We start from the raw sequence: 20,613 nt of genomic DNA, 5'->3' as shown, positions 1-20,613 counted from the left end.
ATTGAGGAACAATCTGTAATTTTTATCAGCTGTGACAAGAGTTTGAGATTTAGGACAGGTTATTTTCACTTCCATGACTGTTTTGTGTTAGTTTACTTTGTTTATATTTGCTTGATTCTTGGTTTATCCTGTTTCTTTTCTTCAAGCTAGTTAGGATGTAGCTTTTCTTTTCTGAATGACCCATTTCCTAATTAGTTATTTTCTAACTGGAAATTACTTATTTCCTAATACTTTATAATTCAGGATATGTACACAGGACAATGCATTCCCTGTTGTGGTTTCTTATTCTCTCCTTATTTTAACCTTGTGTGGTCACTCTGGTTCAAAATAATATCAATAATATTCTATTCTATGTGTGAATTAAGCTACTTATCTTTAAAAGTTATAATCATATAAAGATGAGACTGTCTCTAAAGGATTAAGAGAACATGTGTTCAGAAGCAAAATTTATCAATTGTCCAAATTATTAAAATGCTGTTTGTGAAATTCCTAGTGAAAATATGGACTATGTGTATATATTTTAGGCTTCAATTTTCTTTATTAGTGTAGATATAATTTTTCGCCTTGAATTAGTATTTTTGCCAGTGCTACCATTTTGGCAATGGTATTTCCCTGCTAATCCGATCTTTCCTAAAAGAAAATTTAAGCAATTTTTGACTTCAACAGAAAGACCTGAAAACACTTTTATTGAAATGTAGGTTGTGTTAAACTTTACTTTGGGTGATTATTTCTGTCTCTTTTGTGGCACTATAGGATCCATCACAGATAATAAATTGACTAATTTTAGATTATGCAAATCTTTTGGCGTCCTATATTAAGAAATATTCAGTTGGTTCCACTTTCACTTCTGCTTATTTACAAAATGTTGTTTATGTCTTACTTGTGTTTGCTTTGATATTTTTCACTTTGGTATTTTTTTCAGTGTCAGATGAATTGAAAGATAACATCTGGGGAGATGCTGGGTAGGTGGAGGTCAGAGAGACTTCCGCCTTCTATCAGCTCTATGACTTCCGCAAACTTCCTTCATCTGTAAAATGGACCTTAACATGCATGCCTGCTAAGATTTAACTGAAGATGATATATGTACCTTGTAATTGTTGTTGCCTTTATTTATTAATATTCTATTACATTTTTTTTTTAAGACGAGGTCTTGCTCTGTTGCCCAGGCTAGAGTGCAGTGGCATGATCACAACTCACTGCAGCTTTCACCTCACAGGCTCAAGCAATCCTCACACCTCAGCCTCCTGAGTAGCTGGGACCACATGCATGTGCCACCGTGTCCAACTAATTTTTTTTGTGGGGGCAGAGCCAAAGTCTCGCTATGTTACTCAGGCTGGTCTTGAACTCCTCGGCTCAAGTGATCTTCTTGCCTTGGCCTCCCAAAGTGCTGGGATTACAGATGTAAGCCACTGTGCCCAGCCTATTTATATTCTTTTTTTGATCCAAAAAGGAGTGAATGAGCTCCTAAATGCAGATGGCACAGTCCCTGGCCATGGGGTAGGACGTTGAGTTACGATGAGTGAGTGAGTCAACATGTGTGTACAGTAAGGAGTGCTGAGCACTTCTTACAGGTTATCCGCTGGGCTTCCCATCCTTGCTCTGCTCACATAATATGTAAAGCACTCACTCAGTAGTATGCTTGGAACACAGGAGCCACTTACTAGATGTCAGGCACTAGTATTATCTCATTTAGTTCTCACAAAAGTGCCCTCAATATTGTACTAAAATTATGTATATTTTGTATATATAAGGAAACTGAAGCTCAGAGATACTAAGTAACTTGCCTAAGATCACACAGCTAATATGGTGGAGCCAGGGCCCAAGACAAGTTTGTATAATTTCTGAGGCTATATTTTTAACCACTAAGCTACACTTGAGTAATTTTGCATTATCTTAACTGATTGAGAGTAATTTTGCATTATCTTAACTGATTGAGAAATTGAAATTGCCCCAAATTGCTTTTTGGGGCCATGCACAGTGGCTCACACCTGGAATCTCAGCACTTTGGGAAGCCAAGGCGGATGGATCACTTGAAGTGAGGAGTTTGAGACCAGCCTGACAACATGCCAAAACCCGTCCCTACTAAAAATTCAAAAATTAGCTCAGTGTGGTGGTGTACGCCTGTAATCCCAGCTACTCAGGAGGCTGAGGCACAAGAATTGCTTGAATGTGGGAGACAGAGGTTGCAGTGAATCAAGATTGCACCACTGCACTCCAACCTGGGTGACAGAGAGAGACTCTGTCTCAAAAAAAAAAAAAGAAAGAAAGAAAATAAAATAAAAAAGTGCTTTTCGAAGTATTTAGCATTTTTGTTTAGAATAAAAAAAAATTTCATTTTTTTTTTAAGTAAAAGAACCCAAAATTTGGTAAAGTTGGATTGTGAATATACATGGAAAAGTGACAAAATAGTGACTATCTCTCAGAGCCTCTGGGAATGCAGTGGAAGTTTAATTGAAAGCTGAGAAATCTATGGACATGATTTTTAATGCTTTTTAATTATGTTTAAAAAGGTAATTATAATTTTAATTTTATTTAATTAACCATAGATTTACAAATTATGAGATTAATTTATAAAAAAGCAAATTTACTTTTGAGCTCATTTCTTTGACTTAACATTGCTAAAATTAACTTCACCTCAAAAAAAACTCTTAGATTTTCCTTTGTAGTGTTTAATTCCCATCTAACATTGTGAGATTAACCAATTTTCTGCATTTTAGACCTTAAACATACAAAACTAGATAGTAATCAATCATGAAATGGTTGTTAAGCTTTTAATCTATGCTTAGCACCAAGCAAATGCAGTGAGAGAGAAAGAAACATGTGGTCTACATTTTCTAGTACCTTAAAATCTATGGAAAGATACAAGATGATGAACTATACATAATTGAGCATTAAATTTTGCAGATCAAATTAAGAATTTTGCATGTACTTTTAAAATACTGTGACCCTCACCATCTCCCTTTAAAGAAATGTGGAGTATCTATCATGTCATGAAAGGTAATGAAATTGGTCATGGATTTCATTGTTATCAGAAATGTATGAAATAAAGAGCAGAATAACATGAATCAGTAATACATGCACCTGAGATTTTAGGCTTCTGTTAAACATAGTCTGACAAGCTGCATTAAAGCAAATACTGTTCTCCTTCTATATATACTTCCGTCCCTGCATAGTTCTCACTGCTCTTGTCTATTGTGATACATGGGATGCATCCCCTTGAACTTCTGTGATTCTTCCCTCCTCCATATTTGTGTATTTATTTCATTATTTTAGAGATGGGGTCTTGCTCTGTTGCCCAGGCTTGAGTGTAGTGGTGTGAACATAGCTCACTGCAAGCCTTGAACTCCTGGGCTGAGGCATTTCTCCTGTCTCAGCTTCCCCACTAGCTGGGACTACAGGTATGCACAACTATGCCTGGCTGATTTTAATTTTTTTTTTTTTTTAAGAGATGGGGCCTTGCTGTGTTGCCTAGGCTAGTCTCAAACTCCATGCCTCAAGCAATCCTCCTGCCTCAGCCTCCCAAAGTCCTGCAATTGCAGGCATGAGCCACTGTGCCTGGCCCTAATCCATATTTGGAATCCCTTTAACACCACCCTTTTACACTCTCTCAATGCAATTTTGCCTACCTTTTTTCTTAGTCTGTGTTTGCTGATACAATTAAACAGCCTCACTAAGATGAAGAAACTCAGAGTGGCTGATTTAACTTTCCGCAAATGGTGGATACCCATTGACTAGCTCACCTGCCATTTATGAAAAACCCAAGTCTTTGGCTGACTGAAAATATCAACTGAATTCCTGGTTATATATTCCTTTTCTCTTTTCCCACTCATGTTTTTTGTTTAACCTCTGGGTTCCTCAGTTTCTGCATCAGGACTTTTAAAACTTTGTCCCTGCTTTCTTTGAAAGTATTTTTATCGTGAGATAGTTGATCAACACAAAAGATTATGCATAATGTGTACATGCAGGTTTTATAGGGCGATAATAAAAAGATAACATGTGAATTCACCATCCAATGTAAGAACTAGAACATCACCAGTAACAGGGAAGCTCCCTGTACATTTTTCCATGAGCAGATTTTGTCACCACTCCCCTGAATGTCGTGTTATCAAGCCCCCTCCCACCGTACATTCACCAGTATGCCCTTTTATTTTTGAGATGGAGTCTCGCTCTGTCACCCAGGCTGAAGTACAGTGGTGTGATATTGGCTCACTGCAACCTCCACCTCCCAGGTTCAAGTGATTCTCCTGCCTCAGCCTCCTGAGTAGCTGGGACTACAGGTGCGCACCATCATACCTGGCTAATTTTTGTATTTTTAGTAGAGCTAGGGTTTGGCGGTGTTGGCCAGGCTGGTCTCAAACTCCTGACCTCAAGTGATTCACCTGCCCCAGCCTCCCAAAGTGCTGGGATTACAGGCGTGAGCCACCTTGCCTGCATTTCTTTTTTTTTTTTTTTTTTGAGATGGAGTCTCCCTCTGTCGCCCAGGCTGGAGTGCGGTGGCCGGATCTCAGCTCACTGCAAGCTCCGCCTCCCGGGTTTACGCCATTCTCCTGCCTCAGCCTCCCGAGTAGCTGGGACTACAGGCTCCCGCCACCTCGCCCGGCTAGTTTTTTGTATTTTTTTTAGTAGAGACAGGTTTTACTGTGTTAGCCAGGATGGTCTCGATCTCCTGACCTTGTGATCTGCCCTCCTTGGCCTCCCAAAGTGCTGGGATTACAGGCGTGAGGTCCTGTGCCTGGCCTCTTGTTTTCTTTTCTAACTGAGGATCGGGATTGTTAGACAAATAGAGCAAATTAAGATCACAGAAAAGAATCAGGGTTTAAATTCAGGTTTCTTGATTCTTGCTTTAGCGTTCTAATCTATGCTGCAGGAAGTTATATGTGTACACATGCGTATCATGTTTCTGAGCATACATGCAACATATACACACAGACACGTAGAATGTCAAGACATACATAGAATGTCCATAATATCTAGTATTCAATATTTGAAATAAGACATTTTTAAGTTACTTTTGAAGGCAAATATGGCAAAGCAAGTTGCCTATTGAGTGAATTTCTCACATTTGACTTTGAGTGCATTTTCAAAGTGCGTTTCTTCAGTCTTGAAGGGCTAAGACTGTAGGGAGGTAAGACTGTTACTTCCTGGTTATGGCACATTCTCTTTCTAAGCTCAGGTTGGTAACTTAATTCTGTCCTCTCTCCTCTTTGTCCTTCCTGCTCCATTCTGACAAGAGTGTGTAGCATGCCTGGTGGAGTCTTTCGGGGACGCCAGGGCCCTGAGGCTGGGCCCAAGAACTTTTGCTTTCTTTTGTGGTCCTGGGACAGTTCTCTGACAGTGGCTGACTGGGGTAGGGGACCGACAATGCCTACCCCCCCCGGGCTTCTCGCTTCTGTCCTGCGTACTTGCAAGGAGTTTGCAGGACAGCAGCTAGAAAAAGCCTTTTAAAACGTAAGTCAGGGCATGCCGCTGTCCGCATACAAACCTCCACGGGCCCCATGCCTCACAGGAAAGAAAAGCCAACATCCTCAGGGCCTGCAAGGCTCCATGTGACCACTCCCTGCGTCCTCTTCCTCTTCCCTCCCACTAAGACACAGACAAAGTGGCCTTCCTTGACCTTTTTTTTTTTTTGTTGTTGTTGTTGTTGTTGTTGAGATGGAGTCTCGCTCTGTCGCCCAGGCTGGAGCGCAGTGGCTGGATCTCAGCTCACTGCAAGCTCCGCCTCCCGGTTTTACGCCATTCTCCTGCCTCAGCCTCCCAAGTAGCTGGGACTACAGGCGCCCGCCACCTCGCCTGGCTAGTTTTTTTTTTTTTTTGTATTTTTTAGTAGAGACGGGGTTTCACCGTGTTAGCCAGGATGGTCTCGATCTCCTGACCTCGTGATCCGCCCATCTCGGCCTCCCAAAGTGCTGGGATTACAGGCTTGAGCCACCGCGCCTGGCCCTTCCTTGACCTTTCTAAAGGGCTTTAGGACTTTACTCCGTCTGTTCCCTCTGCCTGCATAGGTCTCCCGGAAGAAGTCTGCGTGGCTTTCTTCCTCCCGCTTTGAGGCCTTACTGAAATGCCACCTTGTTACCGGGGGACTTCCCTGACCACCCTGTCTAGAAGGGCAGACTGTCTGGTACTTCACGTTCCCTTGTCTCGCTATTTTTCTCTCTTAGCACTTCCCACTAACATACCATTTATGACCTACATAGATATTGTGTCTTTTTCATTTCTTGCATTGTAATTATCATAAGCCCCACAAGGGCAGGGACCATTGACTTCTCTTTGTTGCATTGTTTCTATATCTGGAACAGCTCTTGGCATATAATAGGTGCTCAGTAAAGATTTGCTGAATGAGCAAAGGATCGTCCATGAAAGCAATGCTCTTTCCTTGACAGAATCTGCTGTTTATCTAAACTATTACATCTTGTAACACTCATAGGAAAGATCAGGGCATAGAAGTCAATGAGGAGAAATTTACATATTTCTTTTACTGGGAGCCTTGTCATACGTGTGTACAACACATGGACATGGGGGCTGGTTATGTTCATCGGAATTCTTTTGAATGTAAAAGTGAGAGATTGATTAGCTCACATAACTGGCAAACCTGGTGTTTCTGGCTTTTGGAAGAGTTAAATTCAGGTGCTCAAATGGCGATATCAGGACTCTATCTCAATCACTGTTTTGCTTGCCTCTGTGTTGACTTCATTATTGGACGGTGGCCACATGGTAGTCTGCAACTCCACTTTTACAGCCAATTAAACTAGCCAGACCATAGCAACAGAGCACCCCTGATATGGTTTGGATGTTTGTCCCCCTTAAATCTCATGTTGAAATGTGAGCCCGGGCATTGAAGGTATGGAGTAGTGGGAGGTGTTTGGGTCATGGGGGTGGATCACTCATGAATGGCTTGGTGCCCTTCCCACAACAGTGAGTTCACTTGAGAGCTGGTTGTTTAAAGAGCCTGGCACATTCCCCTGCCCTTGCTCCCTCTCTCGCCGTGTGACATGCTGGCTCCCCTTCACCTTCCATCATGATGGAAGCTTCTTGAGGCTCTGACCAGAAGCAGATGCTTACACCATGCTTCCTGTACAGCCTGCAGAACCACAAGCCAAATAAACCTCTTTTCTTTGTAAATTACCCAGTCTTAGGTATTCCTTTATAGCATCACAAATAAATGGCACAACCCCTTTCCCAAGAGTTCCTGCCAGAGTCCCAGAGCTGAGGCTCCTGGATGCTTGCTAGATTATGTGGCCCTCCCAGATCAATTGCAGGGACTGTGGATCTGGTGTCCTCTTTGGCTGGATGAGGTCACGTGAGGGCAAAGGGGCCACATGAGATTGGAGAGAGGCATCCTGCTATTTCTCTCTGTCCTCTGTTCTCTTTTTATATCCACTTGCCTCCCAGAATCAGACTACGCATGACTGACAAACCATCTAATACAACATTTAAAATTAGACCTAAGTAGATAGGATGAAAGTGGGCGGGAGTGTGGAAGAGAGAGCTGATGAGTAGCTTGGAGTTTCCCTATGTGTAGTAAAGAAATACTGGTGGGCTGGTGCTCGAACTGGTGCTGAGAGGGTAAGAGGCTTGGCTGTGTTTCACACCATTCAAAAGAAATAGGAATCCTGCAACAGTCTACAGGCCTTTTATAGAGGTGATTGTGTACTTCTCAAAGCTAGTCACCCAACCAGGCAAGCCAAAGTCAGATGATTCTTTTGTGTCTTGTGAATGTAGAAAGGATTTTTGAACTGTCATCAGCTCAAAACCTGTGATCCTAGGCTGGGTGTGGTAGTGGCTGATGTCTGTAATCCCAGCACTTTGGGAGGCTGAGGTAGGAGGATTACTTGAGGCCAGGAGTTCAAGACCATCCTAGGCAGCATAGCGAGAACCTATCACTACCAAAACAAAAATAAAAACAAAACCAAAAATACCTATGATTCTAGAATTTATTGGTTTTTCTTTTCACCTCTGTCTTTGGAAATTTCTATTAAAAAATATAAACCAATAACAAAAATAATATGTAGTTGTGCTTTCTCTGAGACTGGTGTTAGAAATGCTAGAACTTGTCTCACAGGCATTTCTTCCTGTATCTTCATGCCTGTTGCTATTCCAACCTTGTTGTCCTTTTAACTTTTATTATTTTACTACTCTGAGCTCTAGTGCTTACTACCAGCAAAGTTAAATAGCTTGCCTGCTTAGTTAGGCATAAAACACCGAGAATGTGCTAGCATGTGGATCTTTACCCATGCTGGGAGATGGAGGGTGAGAAGGCTAATCTCTCAGCATTTTATGTGGAAGAAAAATATTGCAGTTTATTTGACCTTTTACTGATGGGAATAAAGTAAGGGGTTTAGTGCTTTTACAAATCGAAAGTAGAGAGAGAAGAATTAGGTATTCTTAAGCTAAAAGTGATGAGAGTATCTATAGCTTTTCCTGTGTGTGTGTGTGTGTGTCTGTGTGTGTCTGTGTGTGTATGTGTTCTTCTTTCAAGTTTGTTTGGTAAAAGAAATCTTGCAGTATCTTTGAGGATAATAATGCTTGATAAAATTGGGTATTTAAATACAGCCATGACTCAACAGAAACAGCCATTCCATGTTCAACAAAGTGAACTTTTCCACCTTCTGCAGAAGACTGCACTAACAGAATCATATTGAATAGGCAACCCTAAATTAACTTAATTAATTTTAATGATCAATTTAAGTGTTAATTGGAAGCTTGTAAGTTTGAATGTAAAATGGGGATTCTATGGGTTATCAAAATATGTTTCCATATTTCTTGATATTTAGGCTTAAAAAAAGAACAGTCAAAGTGATGTAACCATCTCAGTCGTTAACAAGCCGAATCTTTAACTGGTGTGACAGTTATTGTCATTACGCTAATAACAGGAGATGGGGTTCTGTAAGATGAAGCATTAGCTGTTCCAGTCCCCCGAGGAAACAGTAAAATTCAGCTCCATTGGGTTGTAATTAGAAAAGAAGTATATTTAAATACTGAAAAAAATCTTCACTACTTCAGCACACAGTATGCCAAGGGCATGTGTGAGCAGCTTTTTAATCTCTAGGTGTGGCCTATTTTATAAATATTTTCATAAGCATTTATATACTTGCCATTTGGCAATACAGCATTGTGTAATCGTATCCATATGTTTGCCTTCTGAAGTTGAATAAAAACTTCTTGGACAGGGCTAGCTGTCAGTTCTTCGTCTCCCTCCTCCATAGGGCAGTTTAGGCTCAAAATGAGGCTTTTTCACTGACAGGTGGGCACAGGAGGAGAAGAAGATCCAGCTTTCTTTTTCCACATTTTCTTTCCTTTCATAGTGGTGATGGTATTAATGACAATAATCATAATTGCTATTATGGAGTACTTATTTGTTTCTGTCAGCCAGATTCATGCATCAAGTAGTCCGATCCCATCCCTACAACCTGTTAAATAGCCATTGTTGTTATTGCCGCTGCACAGATGACACCACCGAGCCACAGAGTGGCTAAAGAACTTGCTTAAAGTCACACAAATAGTAAGTGGAGTTTCTGGGACACAAACCAGGTAGTCTGGCTGTTTCCTGATGGCTCTTAACTGCACCTCCGGCCGAGAACTGTATTTTTAGCCATTGTTTCCAATTCCAGCAGCTTCGTTGGCCGGGCCTATCCTGAGTGGGATTTGTGATCCCTCTGTTCACTTTTCTTTCCCCTCTTCTTGTCAGGTCAAGTACAAAAGAGATTTTGAAGAAAGCAAAGGGAGAGGCTTCAGCATCGTCACGGACACTCCTGAGCTACAGAGACTTAAGAGGACTCAGGAACAAATCAGTAACGTAGGTGCCTGTTTATTCAGTAGCATGATGGCTCTGACATGCATTTCTGGATGAGAAAGGAAGGCTGGGTGACTTGGAAGCGTTTGTGTTGCTGTGGGGTGCAAGCAGTACTCAGTGCACGCATAGACTATGCCAATTTAATCTGGTAAACCCTGCCCTCTGGTTCCATCACAGTTATCTAGGGCTCAGTGCTTAGTTGCCTAATAGAAGATCTCCTTATTCCATTTTGAATGGTTCTCAGCTTTCAAATTTTTCCAAAGTAGACCTTTTATAATTAAAATAAGAAACTTGAAAGTTAAGTTTTGACTGTGGGTAAGCATATAAAATATACACATAAGATTAGGAGTCTTAAAAAAATCTCCTATTTGCTGACTATGTGTTTATAAGATTTCATACTTTTGAATTAGATATTTGTTGAAATCAGGTATTACATCTTACTTTTGAAATAGACATTTACATATGTAGTTGCTTTGGACTTGAAGCTGTGCCTTGTTTATTAATATAGTTTCCTTGAAAGAGAAACTGGAGACTAGCAGAAGTTCAAAACATATTAGGGAGGTATTAATTTAGTACTTCTTAAAGGTGGACAAACAGCTCTTTTTAGTTTTTGTAATTCACACCTGTGATTGTGTTTCTTCCAAAATATTATATGAAGTGTGTCAGGATTTATTTTTTTCACAAAAATTAATTCAATGTTAGATATCCAAGAGGAAATATGAATGAAAATTAACATGTGTGGGAGACATAAAAGTATGAGCAAACAGGCAACACTCATACCATTTTTCATGAGAACTGTGTTTTGTGCATCACTTATAAAGTCACTAAAATTTGTATATCTAGGTGTTATAACTGATGTAGCCCTAATTTCCAGGACATGTTCATCATCATGAGATGTATGTATACATGTATGTGTGTGTATATGTATGTGTATATATTATATATGTGTTTGTATAAATTATATGTGTGTATATATACACACACATATATACACACCTACATATACAATTGCAGATAGAATTACGTATAATTTGAGAAAAAATCTTTTTATATGTCTGAAGTTCAAAAACAGAATTATTTCATGTTAAACAATTTATTAGGAAATGGGAGGGTGCAAAACACACATTGTTTTTTGCTCTTTAAATGGACATTTTATATTACTAGGGATTTCCTTTGAAGAAAAAGAGTTGAATTTTAAGACTTCATGACATTTATCCCTTAGTTTTTCTACCCAATCCCAGCAATCCATCAGTCATGAATACTGAAGATCACTGTCCTTATTTTTCTTCCTCTTTATTCTTTCCTTAAATCAAAAGCCTATTTTTGCTTTTAAAAATGCAAATCAATGATCTATTTCACTGGCAGTTACATTTAACAACAGTTCTTTCTTTGGATTATTTTTGGAAAATGTTTCTTTAAAAAATAATTCTGCCAGAAACAGTTATATCATACATCTTCAACGATCACTGAATTTTATTTCAAAAAGAACTAAATATTTCTACCTAAGACATCCACATGACAGCTAACATAAGGATTGCAGCTGATCAAAGGTAAGCTTTTTAATTTTTATTCAAATTTAGTCAATATTCATATTTAATTAAAAAAGAACTGATCATTTTACCAACCTTTATCATTAGCAGGAATATACATTTTATTCAATACCAGAGGTCGTTTGCAGATCCATTCTTAATTATGCAAAAAACCCTTATAACACAGGTATGTATTAATCTATATTTATCATATATAGTATGTTATATAGACAGCAGTATAAAAAGCGCCGCTTAGATTAAGACTATTATTTTGACAATGCTGGTTTTTAAAAGCATGTGACTTAGACAACATCTTTCTATTTAAAAAGAACTGTTTGCAATGTCTTGATGTTAGCAGCCATAGCAGTCTTATAAGTAGTTCTCTTAGCCAACATGAGGCATATTAAATGTTTGGATAGCTGTAAAAAATATAGACTTCATAATATTACTGTTAGGGACCAACTCTTGAAGAAGGGAGGCTGTTAAGTGTTCTGAGGTCTGGTGAATTTATTATTCATTTATAAGACTGCAACTTCATGAACTTTTTCCCTTACCTCACTAGGTTTTCCATATTACTCAAGGATCTTTTTCTATAAGACACTTGGATTGATCCAAAAAGTAGTACTTTGGCAAGTCCAGTTTTCCATATTACTTTAATCTAAACCCACTGAACAATATTGGCTAAAACCCAAGCAGATATTTTTTGACAGTGGCTGGATTGTGTCTGTTATGAGAGGAAACAGGTGAGAAAGTGTCTAGACTGGAAAGACCCCAGAATCTTCCAGCTAGAGATGCTGGGAAATTATAATCCTGAAAATTATAGATCCTGAAAATTATTAGGGGTATGAAATTTGTGAGTCTTGCATTTGAGCACCAAGTTTAATATCACTTAATGTAGGTAGGTTAACTGAAATTGGCAGTCTTTGCTACCTTTATGTTTCCCCGTGTTCCATTTTCTTATTTGTTTCTAGTTTACTTTATCTCTGAATATTGTGTGGCTCTTTCTTAGCTGCCTTTAATCTCCCCTGTATAAAGACATAAAGCAGTGAATTTAATGAAAACTCCTAGGTGTTTTGGGTAATATGTTATGGATGAATGGGCATTTTTGATTGCTTATGTCTGTTGTCAATGTTTTGAAATTTTTTCAGCTATTCTCACGTTCGTTTATTGAGGATTTGAAATCATTTGGATTTGGACCACTCAGTCTGCATATGTTACTGAGGTGCGGGATAAAATACAACCGTAAATTTCAAATTGAGTGTGTGAAAGAGGTGAGAGTGGTTGAACTTGCCTTCTTTGGGTAGCTATAATGACAACATATTGAACATGGGAGATTTATTAAATACTGCGATTTAAAATTCTTCTGATATGTTACCCACTTAGTATAGCTGCAGAACAATACAAGAAAAGAGGCAGGATTTCAGAATTGACTAAATGGTTAGGAAGTAAAAGAACTTGGCTTCTAAAATAAAGGAAAATTATTTTTTTCCCCATGAAATTCCAGAAGATGTCTTCATCTCATTGAATGTATTAATATTCAGATGGAGTTTGGTTGCTTATGAAATTGAATGTTAGGCTTGGGAACAGTTTTTATGGGAAGTCAGGAAATCCAGTCAAATCGTTTAATTGAAGATAATGTTCAGAAGTCCAGGTTTTGTTTAAACTGTATCTCTTCGGCAGAATGAAACCTGACAGCCAATGTGTTCAGCACTGACTTAGGAACTGTGGGCTAGAAAGCCCTGCCCTACAGATTTTCACAACTGTGTCACTTAATTGCCATCCACCCTCTCCTTGCCCCCAAACTCTAGGGCATAAATTCAGAAATGGCAGAAATATTTTTATACATCACATTTTCTTTATTTACCAATATTTTAGGAAAGTGTTCTTAAGGGACAGTATCCAAATATGAATTGAGGAATACTGTGCCCATGGGCATTAAAAAAAAAAAGACCAACAACACCCTTTTCTATGGCTACTACAGGGCTAGCTCATGTGAGTAACTGTAAAGGCTCTTTCTAATTTCAAGTAGTTCCCACCTTCAAGTTTACAAGCAGTGTATTCAGGATACCTGCAGCAGGATCTCAAAGCAGAACCATCGCCAGACATTCAAGGGACTCAGGCTAGCCTTGAGAAGATTACTGATATTTCATTCTGGCTGTTTACCCACTAATATCAGCTGCACTTTCAATTAGCTGAGACAGTCTGGGGATAAATTGTGAAATAAAATGGTGAAGTCAAACCCCAAGAGACTTTTACAGACTTTGTGCCATAGATATAAAAACTGGATGTTTATATTTATTTCAGGGGGAAGAGAAATATCAAATGAAGGGGAAAGAAAAAAAAATCCACCAGATGACAAAATCTTGTATTTTAAAGACTGACTGAAATAGTGAGTGTACCATTATTTGATTTGTTAGGATTTCTGCGTGTTCTTGACAAATGGAGAAAATAGTTTTGCATGTCTGTGTGTGTGTGTATCTCTGTATGTACCGCTGTGTGTTGACTTCAATGAGAGTCTCTAAAACCCCATTTTCCTGGATCACTGGGCTATAGACATTAGTGTTTTCATCTGCCCTATATTATTTCCCTTACCTTGTCAGTGTTCATAATTTTGGTTGTCTGTCTGCTTTACCAAATATCCTTTTTTGCTACCACTTTCAATTCTGCATACCCATTCATAAGAAATGCTTGCCTACTTTACAAGAGAAGCTAAGAATGACACTTTAAAAAAATTATACCAAAAAGTAATCTCTCTATAATTTGATCTTGCAATGTAATTATTTTTAGCTCTTTTGCTACATTACATAATTTTTTCACTGACTTCTTAGAATGTAAAATAAATTATATGCCCATTAATAAGCTCACACGGATACTGCTGATTTAGTTCCCTGAGATTTTGTGAGTTAGCTTCAACAATATTAGATTATTGGGACTAAACCTTGCCTAATAATTGAATAGTAGTGTCTATGGGCTATTAAAAGATTTGATTCAAAGTTCGGTTGAGTGCAAGGGTGAACATGAGGGTAGGGACAATTATCTAGGGATTTGGTCTCTGTTTGTAATTTAAATAAATCATTTTGACAGAGACTGACTGTAACCATGTTCAGGCTGCTGACAGTGTGAAATTGAGTTGTATGGTGGACAGAAGACAAGCAGTCAAGAGAAATCCCCAAAGGCGAAATTTGTTATGTAATTGGGTCAATTCATGCATGAGCAATGCATGCTAATTGTAAACTGGTGGCAAAATTATCGTGTATGAGGCAATTAGGTCTTGTATGAATCTAAGCAACTGACATTGAAGGAGATTTTTTTTCTTTTTATATTCAGCAACATTTTTTTAAATATGAGAAAGGTAAAAATTACAAAGTCATTCATTAAAATACATTATTTGTTAATTTTGTTCTTTATACAAGAAGCAGAAGTTTTATAACTAATGAAACATTTATGTAAAAGCTTCTGATTTTGAGTAGTAAAATCTAGTACACTAAATAGTTTGAAAGGAGAATGAATGTTATTTTTATTGTAAGTCATAAGTGGGTTGATTAACAGAGATGATTAGTTGTGAGGTCAGTGGTTTAGATTTAAGCTCTTGAAGGCTAGTATTTTTACAGAGTGAATCTATATGTTGCTTTAGCGGACTAGACCTTATCTGTAGCTCATCTCAATCAATAACTCTGATGAATTCCCAATAAATAGTGGGGTCAGTAGCATTATCTTTAAAAACAAAGATTAAAAAAAGAGAAAGTGATAGGGCAATAACACATATTTTCTGATAATATCTAACACATGTAGGAATACTTCATTTATTTTGAAACACTTTGACATACCCTGTTTAATTAGATCCTCTGAACAACTGCTCCTCAGGAAAAGTATTTCTATAAGGATTACTTATACTTTCATGTGAAAAATGTACGGAAAATTACCTCTTGGTCCTTTCTTGTTTCCAAATCTGTGGTTTCCCTTACACCTGGTTTTGCTTTATTTTTCCGTGTAGAGCAGAACTTCAAAGGCTGATCTCTTCTTTTTAGCCTCAATTTTTCAGCCACAGTCACTTAAAGAAACAAATACATCCCAGACCAGTAATTACTTGTGCGTGTCAAGTACAAAAGTTTTGGTTGTAAAATGGCATTGTCTAAAGGGGAGGTTTGAGAGGAGCCCTCGTAATAAAGTAATTAACACATATGACTTTTTTTTTTTTTTTTTGAAGCAGAGATGAGGGATTCAGCAAACAATTTGTGAAGACCCTTTTTTCATGAAATCCTTTCTTCCCCTATTCCTTTCTTTTCCGTTTCACTGTTTTCAGGCCATTATCTTGCCTGAGTTACTGCAGTAACTTCCTAATTGGCCTTATCTCCTTCTGCTCCTTTTATTGAATCTAAAACACAATCACCAGATGAGTTGTTCTAAAATATCTCTTTCATCAAGACCCTAATTATGACCCACTAAAATACTTTAAATGGACCTCCAGTTTGAGTAGGATAAAGTCTAATCTCCTAAACCCTTTAATTTTGACTCTAAGGACCCTCCACAATCTGCTCCTAAATGACTATTTTTCACCTTATCTTTCACTGTTCTTCACCACTGTTCTTCCATTTCTTTTAGGCCTGCCTACTTACTCTGTTCTGGACTTTTGCATGAGTCATTCTGCATGTTTAGGACAATTTCACACTATCTGTAAACGACAGCCCAGCCCCCTGATCCCAGACACACACTCAAACCCAGCTACGGTGATGTGTCTCATCTCTGAATTATTGTGAGGCTTTGTGCTATAACACTATCATTTGTACCACTCATTTCACACATCATATTCTTCACTTTGGTTTTAATTGGCATTTTATGTGTCTATATGTCTGACCTCCTTAACTTCCCATAGGTGAGGATCATCTGTGTCTCCTTCCATTTATGTTTTATATCTGCAAGAATGCACCAGATGGTGCTTTATACTTTGCCTTTCTTGTCACCTCCCTAATTTAGGGCACTCCCTACCCCTTGATGGGAGTGTGGGAATAATCTCTTGACTTGGGCTATTCTCCATATAGTTTCTTGCAAGGTTTTCCTAAAATGCACATCTGATCATGTCACATCCTCTTTTAAAATCTGTTAAGTCTCTCTACTGCCTTTAGGATAAAATGTAAATCTTTTGCTTGGAATGTGAGGCTGTCCCTGGCTTAGTGCTAGCTGAGACCTCCAGCCTGGGAGGCCCTCTTGCAGCCTGAACCCATCCATTTCACACTTCCGTCTGCAAGGCCCTTCGTACCTCTCCCCATCCACACTGGCTCAGAGGCTACCATTGAGACAGCCAGATGTGTGGGGGTCCCCGGAAAAACTCCAATCAGCCTGCCCATTAGGGTGGAGCCTCGGGAAGTTTATGCTGTTTGCAGAGGAGAGTGGAGTGGTGGTGGGGGAGCCAGGCCCCTCCTCTTCTGTGTGGAACCTGGAATTTGAACTATGAGGCAGGAAGCTCTCTAGTAGGGGACTCTGGCCTTGCAGGGAGTCCCTGTTTCCCCCTTTTCTTCCTTTCACCCAGCAAAACCCTGTCTTACTCATAATTCAAATTGTCTGTGAGCCTGAATTTTCATTGCCGTGGGACAAAGGACCCCGTCTTTAGCTGAACTAAGGAAAAGTCCTGCAACACCATCTTTCCCTAGCTGCTCTGACAGTCAGCTTCTATAGCTTCATTATGAGTTTTCCTACCCTCAGACTGAACTCTATGAAGAAATGGGCTGTGTCTTTTTTCTTTATAGCCCCGGGGTCTAGCCCACTGCCAAATTTAATAAACAAATGAATCAACCGTTTGTGTCAACAAATCTTTTTATTTTTTACTTTGATGAGTTAATCTCCTGGCCTTATGTGAATTTCATCTTACAGTGAAGATTATTGCTAGGAGTTCTAATCTCTTTCAAAGTCTACATATCTATTGCACATCAATTTTCTTCCTGAAAGCTCCCAGATTTTTTTTCTATTGTATCATTTTCTAGCACAAAGTAGTTATCAAGTATTTATTCAGTAAATAGCTGGATTATTTTGTGGGATTACTTTCTCCATATCCAGGGTGTTTTTTCTTTCTTTTCTTAAGAAGAGTTTGCCATCCCATCCACTTTTCAGTCTAGGCAAATAAAATATTTCCTGGAATATCTGCCGTAGTGGAGCAAGGAATGAGTCTACCCCTTCAACCCAAGATTGGTTATGCCTAGAGTAGAGCTCAGTACAGAGCACATACTCAGTAAATGCATGTGGAATAAATGAATGAGGCAATAATATGTAAAATATTGACTAATTTTGTACATTTCTTTTTCTTGAAACTCCTCTTTGCAAGGATATTTTTAGTTTCTCAAGTTGCTTTCAACTTTATGATTCTTTTCTTTTTGGTGCTGCTTGATAAACACTACCTTTTACTCTCTGCTGCTTAAATATTCAGTGATTTCTATAGTTTTATCAAAGGATTGTAGCAACATTTCCTCAGTAAAGCAGGATAATTTATTTTCAAATTACATTAGAAATGCCAGGACTTCCCCTATCTTAAAATACCACAGGAAATTCTTTTTGGTGTCTAATCCAAGAACCTAATTAAAAAAAAAAAAAATAGGACTTGTCTTAGTCTGCTCAGGCACCATAACAAGATATTGCAGGATGGGCAGCGTAAAGCAACAGAAATTTTTCTCACAGTTCTGGAGGCTGGGAAGTTCCAGATCAAGGTATGGTAGGGCTGGTGAGGGCTCTCTTCTTGGCTTGCAGACAGTTGCCTTCTCGCAGCGTCCTCATGTGGCCTTTCGTTGGTGACAGTTGCTTTCTCGCAGCGTCCTCATGTGGCCTTTCGTTGGTGTGCGCACGTGGGGAGAGAGAGGGAGAGCAAGAGAGATCTCTGTGTCTCCTCCTCTCAGAAGGACACAGACCCAATCGGATCAGGGCTTCCTTGTGACTTCATTTAACCTTAATTACCTCCTTAAAGTCACCCTCTCCAAATGCAGTCACATTGGTAGTTAGGGCTTCGACATATGAATGCTGGGGTGGCATGCAGTTCAGTCCATACCAGGGCTGAGTGAGGAATGATCTGCATATATAACAGAGAAATTTTGAGGTATTTAAGTGACATACACTTTGTGAACATGCTTTGAAATATCCAAAGTGTCACATCATTATAAGCTGCTATCATGAGCTAATTTCTTGTGTTTTCTTTTCTTTTTTTTCTTTTCTTCTTCTTTTTTTTTTTTTTTTTTTTTTTTTTTTTTTAGACAGGGTCTCAGTCTGTCACCCAGGCTGTAGTGCAGTGAGACAATCTTGGCTCACTGCAACCTCCACCTCCCGGGTTCAAGTAATTCTTGTGCCTCAGTGTCCTGAGTAGCTGGGATTACAGGCATATACCACCATGCCCAGCTAAGTTTTGTATTTTTAGTAGAAACGGGATTTTGCCATGTTGACCAGGCTGGCCTCAAATTCCTGGCCTCAAGTGACCCGCCTACCTTGTCCTCCCAAAGTGTTGGGATTACAGGCGGGAGCCACTGTGCCCTGACAGATGAGCTAGTTTCTTTAGTGAAGTTAGATGACACTACCCTCTACCCATTGCCATACCAGGAAAACTTCTACATGTAGTTTTAAACTTTTCCCTATTTTCAAGCTGAATATTCTTAACTAAAAAAAGAAAACAAAATTCCTCCTATGTCCTATTTCCAGTTTTTTTTTTTTTTTTTTTTTTTCAGACAGAGTCTCATTCTGTTGCCCAGACTGGAGTGCAGTGGTGCAATTTCGGTTCATGGCAACCTCTGCCTCCTGGGTTCAAGCGATTCTCCTGCTTCAGCCTCCCTAGTTGCTGGGACTACAAGCGCCTGACACCATGCCTAGCTAATTTTTGTATTTTTAGTAGAGACGGGGTTTCACCATGTTGGCCAGGCTGGTCTCAAACTCCTGACTTCAGGTGATCCACCTCCCTCGGTCTCCCAAAGTCCTGGGATTATAGGCATGAGCCACCGTACCCGGCCCCAGTTCTTTTTTTTTTTTTTTTTTGAGACGGAGTCTCGCTCTGCCACCCAGGCTGGAGTGCAGTGGCCGGATCTCAGCTCACTGCAAGCTCCGCCTCCCGGGTTCCTGCTATTCTCCTGCCTCAGCCTCCCGAGTAGCTGGGACTACAGGCGCCCGCCCACCTCGCCCGGCTAGTTTTTTGTATTTTTAGTAGAGACGGGGTTTCACCGTGTTAGCCAGGATGGTCTCGACCTCCTGACCTCGTGATCCGCCCGTCTCGGCCTCCCAAAGTGCTAGGATTACAGGCTTGAGCCACCGCGCCCGGCCCCGGCCCCAGTTCTTAATTGGACCTTTCAAACTTTTCATTTCCAGTTTTGAGCCATTAGTCATTGATAGAAACGCAGATACTTTAGAGTAGTAGTGAAGTTTTTACGTTTTCCAGCTCTTGGTTGAATTATGTAGTTCAGAATATAGACTTCACATGTCCTGTGCTAGCAGTTTAGCCTGGGCAGACTTGAATAAAAAGGAGGGCAGAGGGATGAGAATAGAAAAAAAATTTCCAGGAAGTCTAACAAAGACTAGCTTCATGTCTCAGTTTCCAATGCACGATTCAGATTTAGAACTTTGAAAGTATCTAAATTTTCTTCCAGATTTTATTATACCTCTTAGGACATAGCCACAGTGAGGAGAATATCCTGAATGTTAAAGAAAAACCAGAACGCTTATGTATATATTTTTGGAGTCCCAGATGTGACTATCATTAATAATTAGACCATATAATTATAATGTCGATGGAATTTTAGAGGCAGGTTTAAAACCTGTTGTTTTTTTAGCTCTTAAGAGTAATAGTTGAGTGTTATTTTAGCTTATTGGAGGGTCATAAGTCAAGGGAGACATTGTGTAGAGATTTATTTCAAAAATCCATTGGTAATCCAAGCCAAGTTTATACAATTAAAGAAAATTTTATGATTTGGAAGTTAGAAACAAGAAAGTCTTTTTTTTTTTTTTTTTTTTTTGAAGCACACAACTGTGCTCTCTAATTTGCTTTTTCATTTTCCTGGAAGGATTATGTCATAAAAATTGCATTTCTTTATTTTTTTCTTTTTGCTCGTATTTTCTCCTATAGCTTTCTTTTCATTCACGGTTGTCAGGCCTGCGTTGTAGCCTTTTTCTCTTTTGTACAGAGTCATATGCAATGCTGCTTGCACAAAGATATCCCTAAATTTCTGTCTGAAGGACCTATTGCTTTTGTGAAATGCCTCCAGACTCTATTTGGTTCCAAGGACAAGAAGTAGGAAGTCATGTTTTTTGCTTCTTTATATTTTTGATTGATTTTTC

General features: G+C 39.1%; 1 protein-coding gene across 3 annotated transcripts in view; it reads left to right on the top strand.

Annotated features, from left to right (window-relative positions):
- The window catches only part of NEBL (nebulette), a 390,572-nt gene that overhangs the window by 206,618 nt on the left and 163,341 nt on the right, over positions 1 to 20,613 (top strand). For 2 of the 3 annotated variants that reach the window (XM_033209543.1, XM_033209542.1), the window contains exon 4: positions 9,686 to 9,793. In XM_033209543.1, coding sequence (XP_033065434.1) covers positions 9,686 to 9,793 — 108 coding nt within the window. Of the gene's footprint in view, positions 1 to 9,685; positions 9,794 to 11,540; positions 12,591 to 13,623; positions 13,709 to 20,613 lie in introns of those variants that run through there. The other variant, XM_033209539.1, reaches the window with a different exon arrangement.

Source organism: Trachypithecus francoisi, unplaced genomic scaffold, assembly GCF_009764315.1.
Source record: "Trachypithecus francoisi isolate TF-2019V2 unplaced genomic scaffold, Tfra_2.0 Lachesis_group9, whole genome shotgun sequence".
Classification (NCBI taxonomy): Eukaryota; Metazoa; Chordata; class Mammalia; order Primates; family Cercopithecidae; genus Trachypithecus; species Trachypithecus francoisi.
The sequence above is the reverse complement of the archived record's forward strand: the minus strand, read 5'-3'. Positions and strand labels throughout refer to the sequence as shown.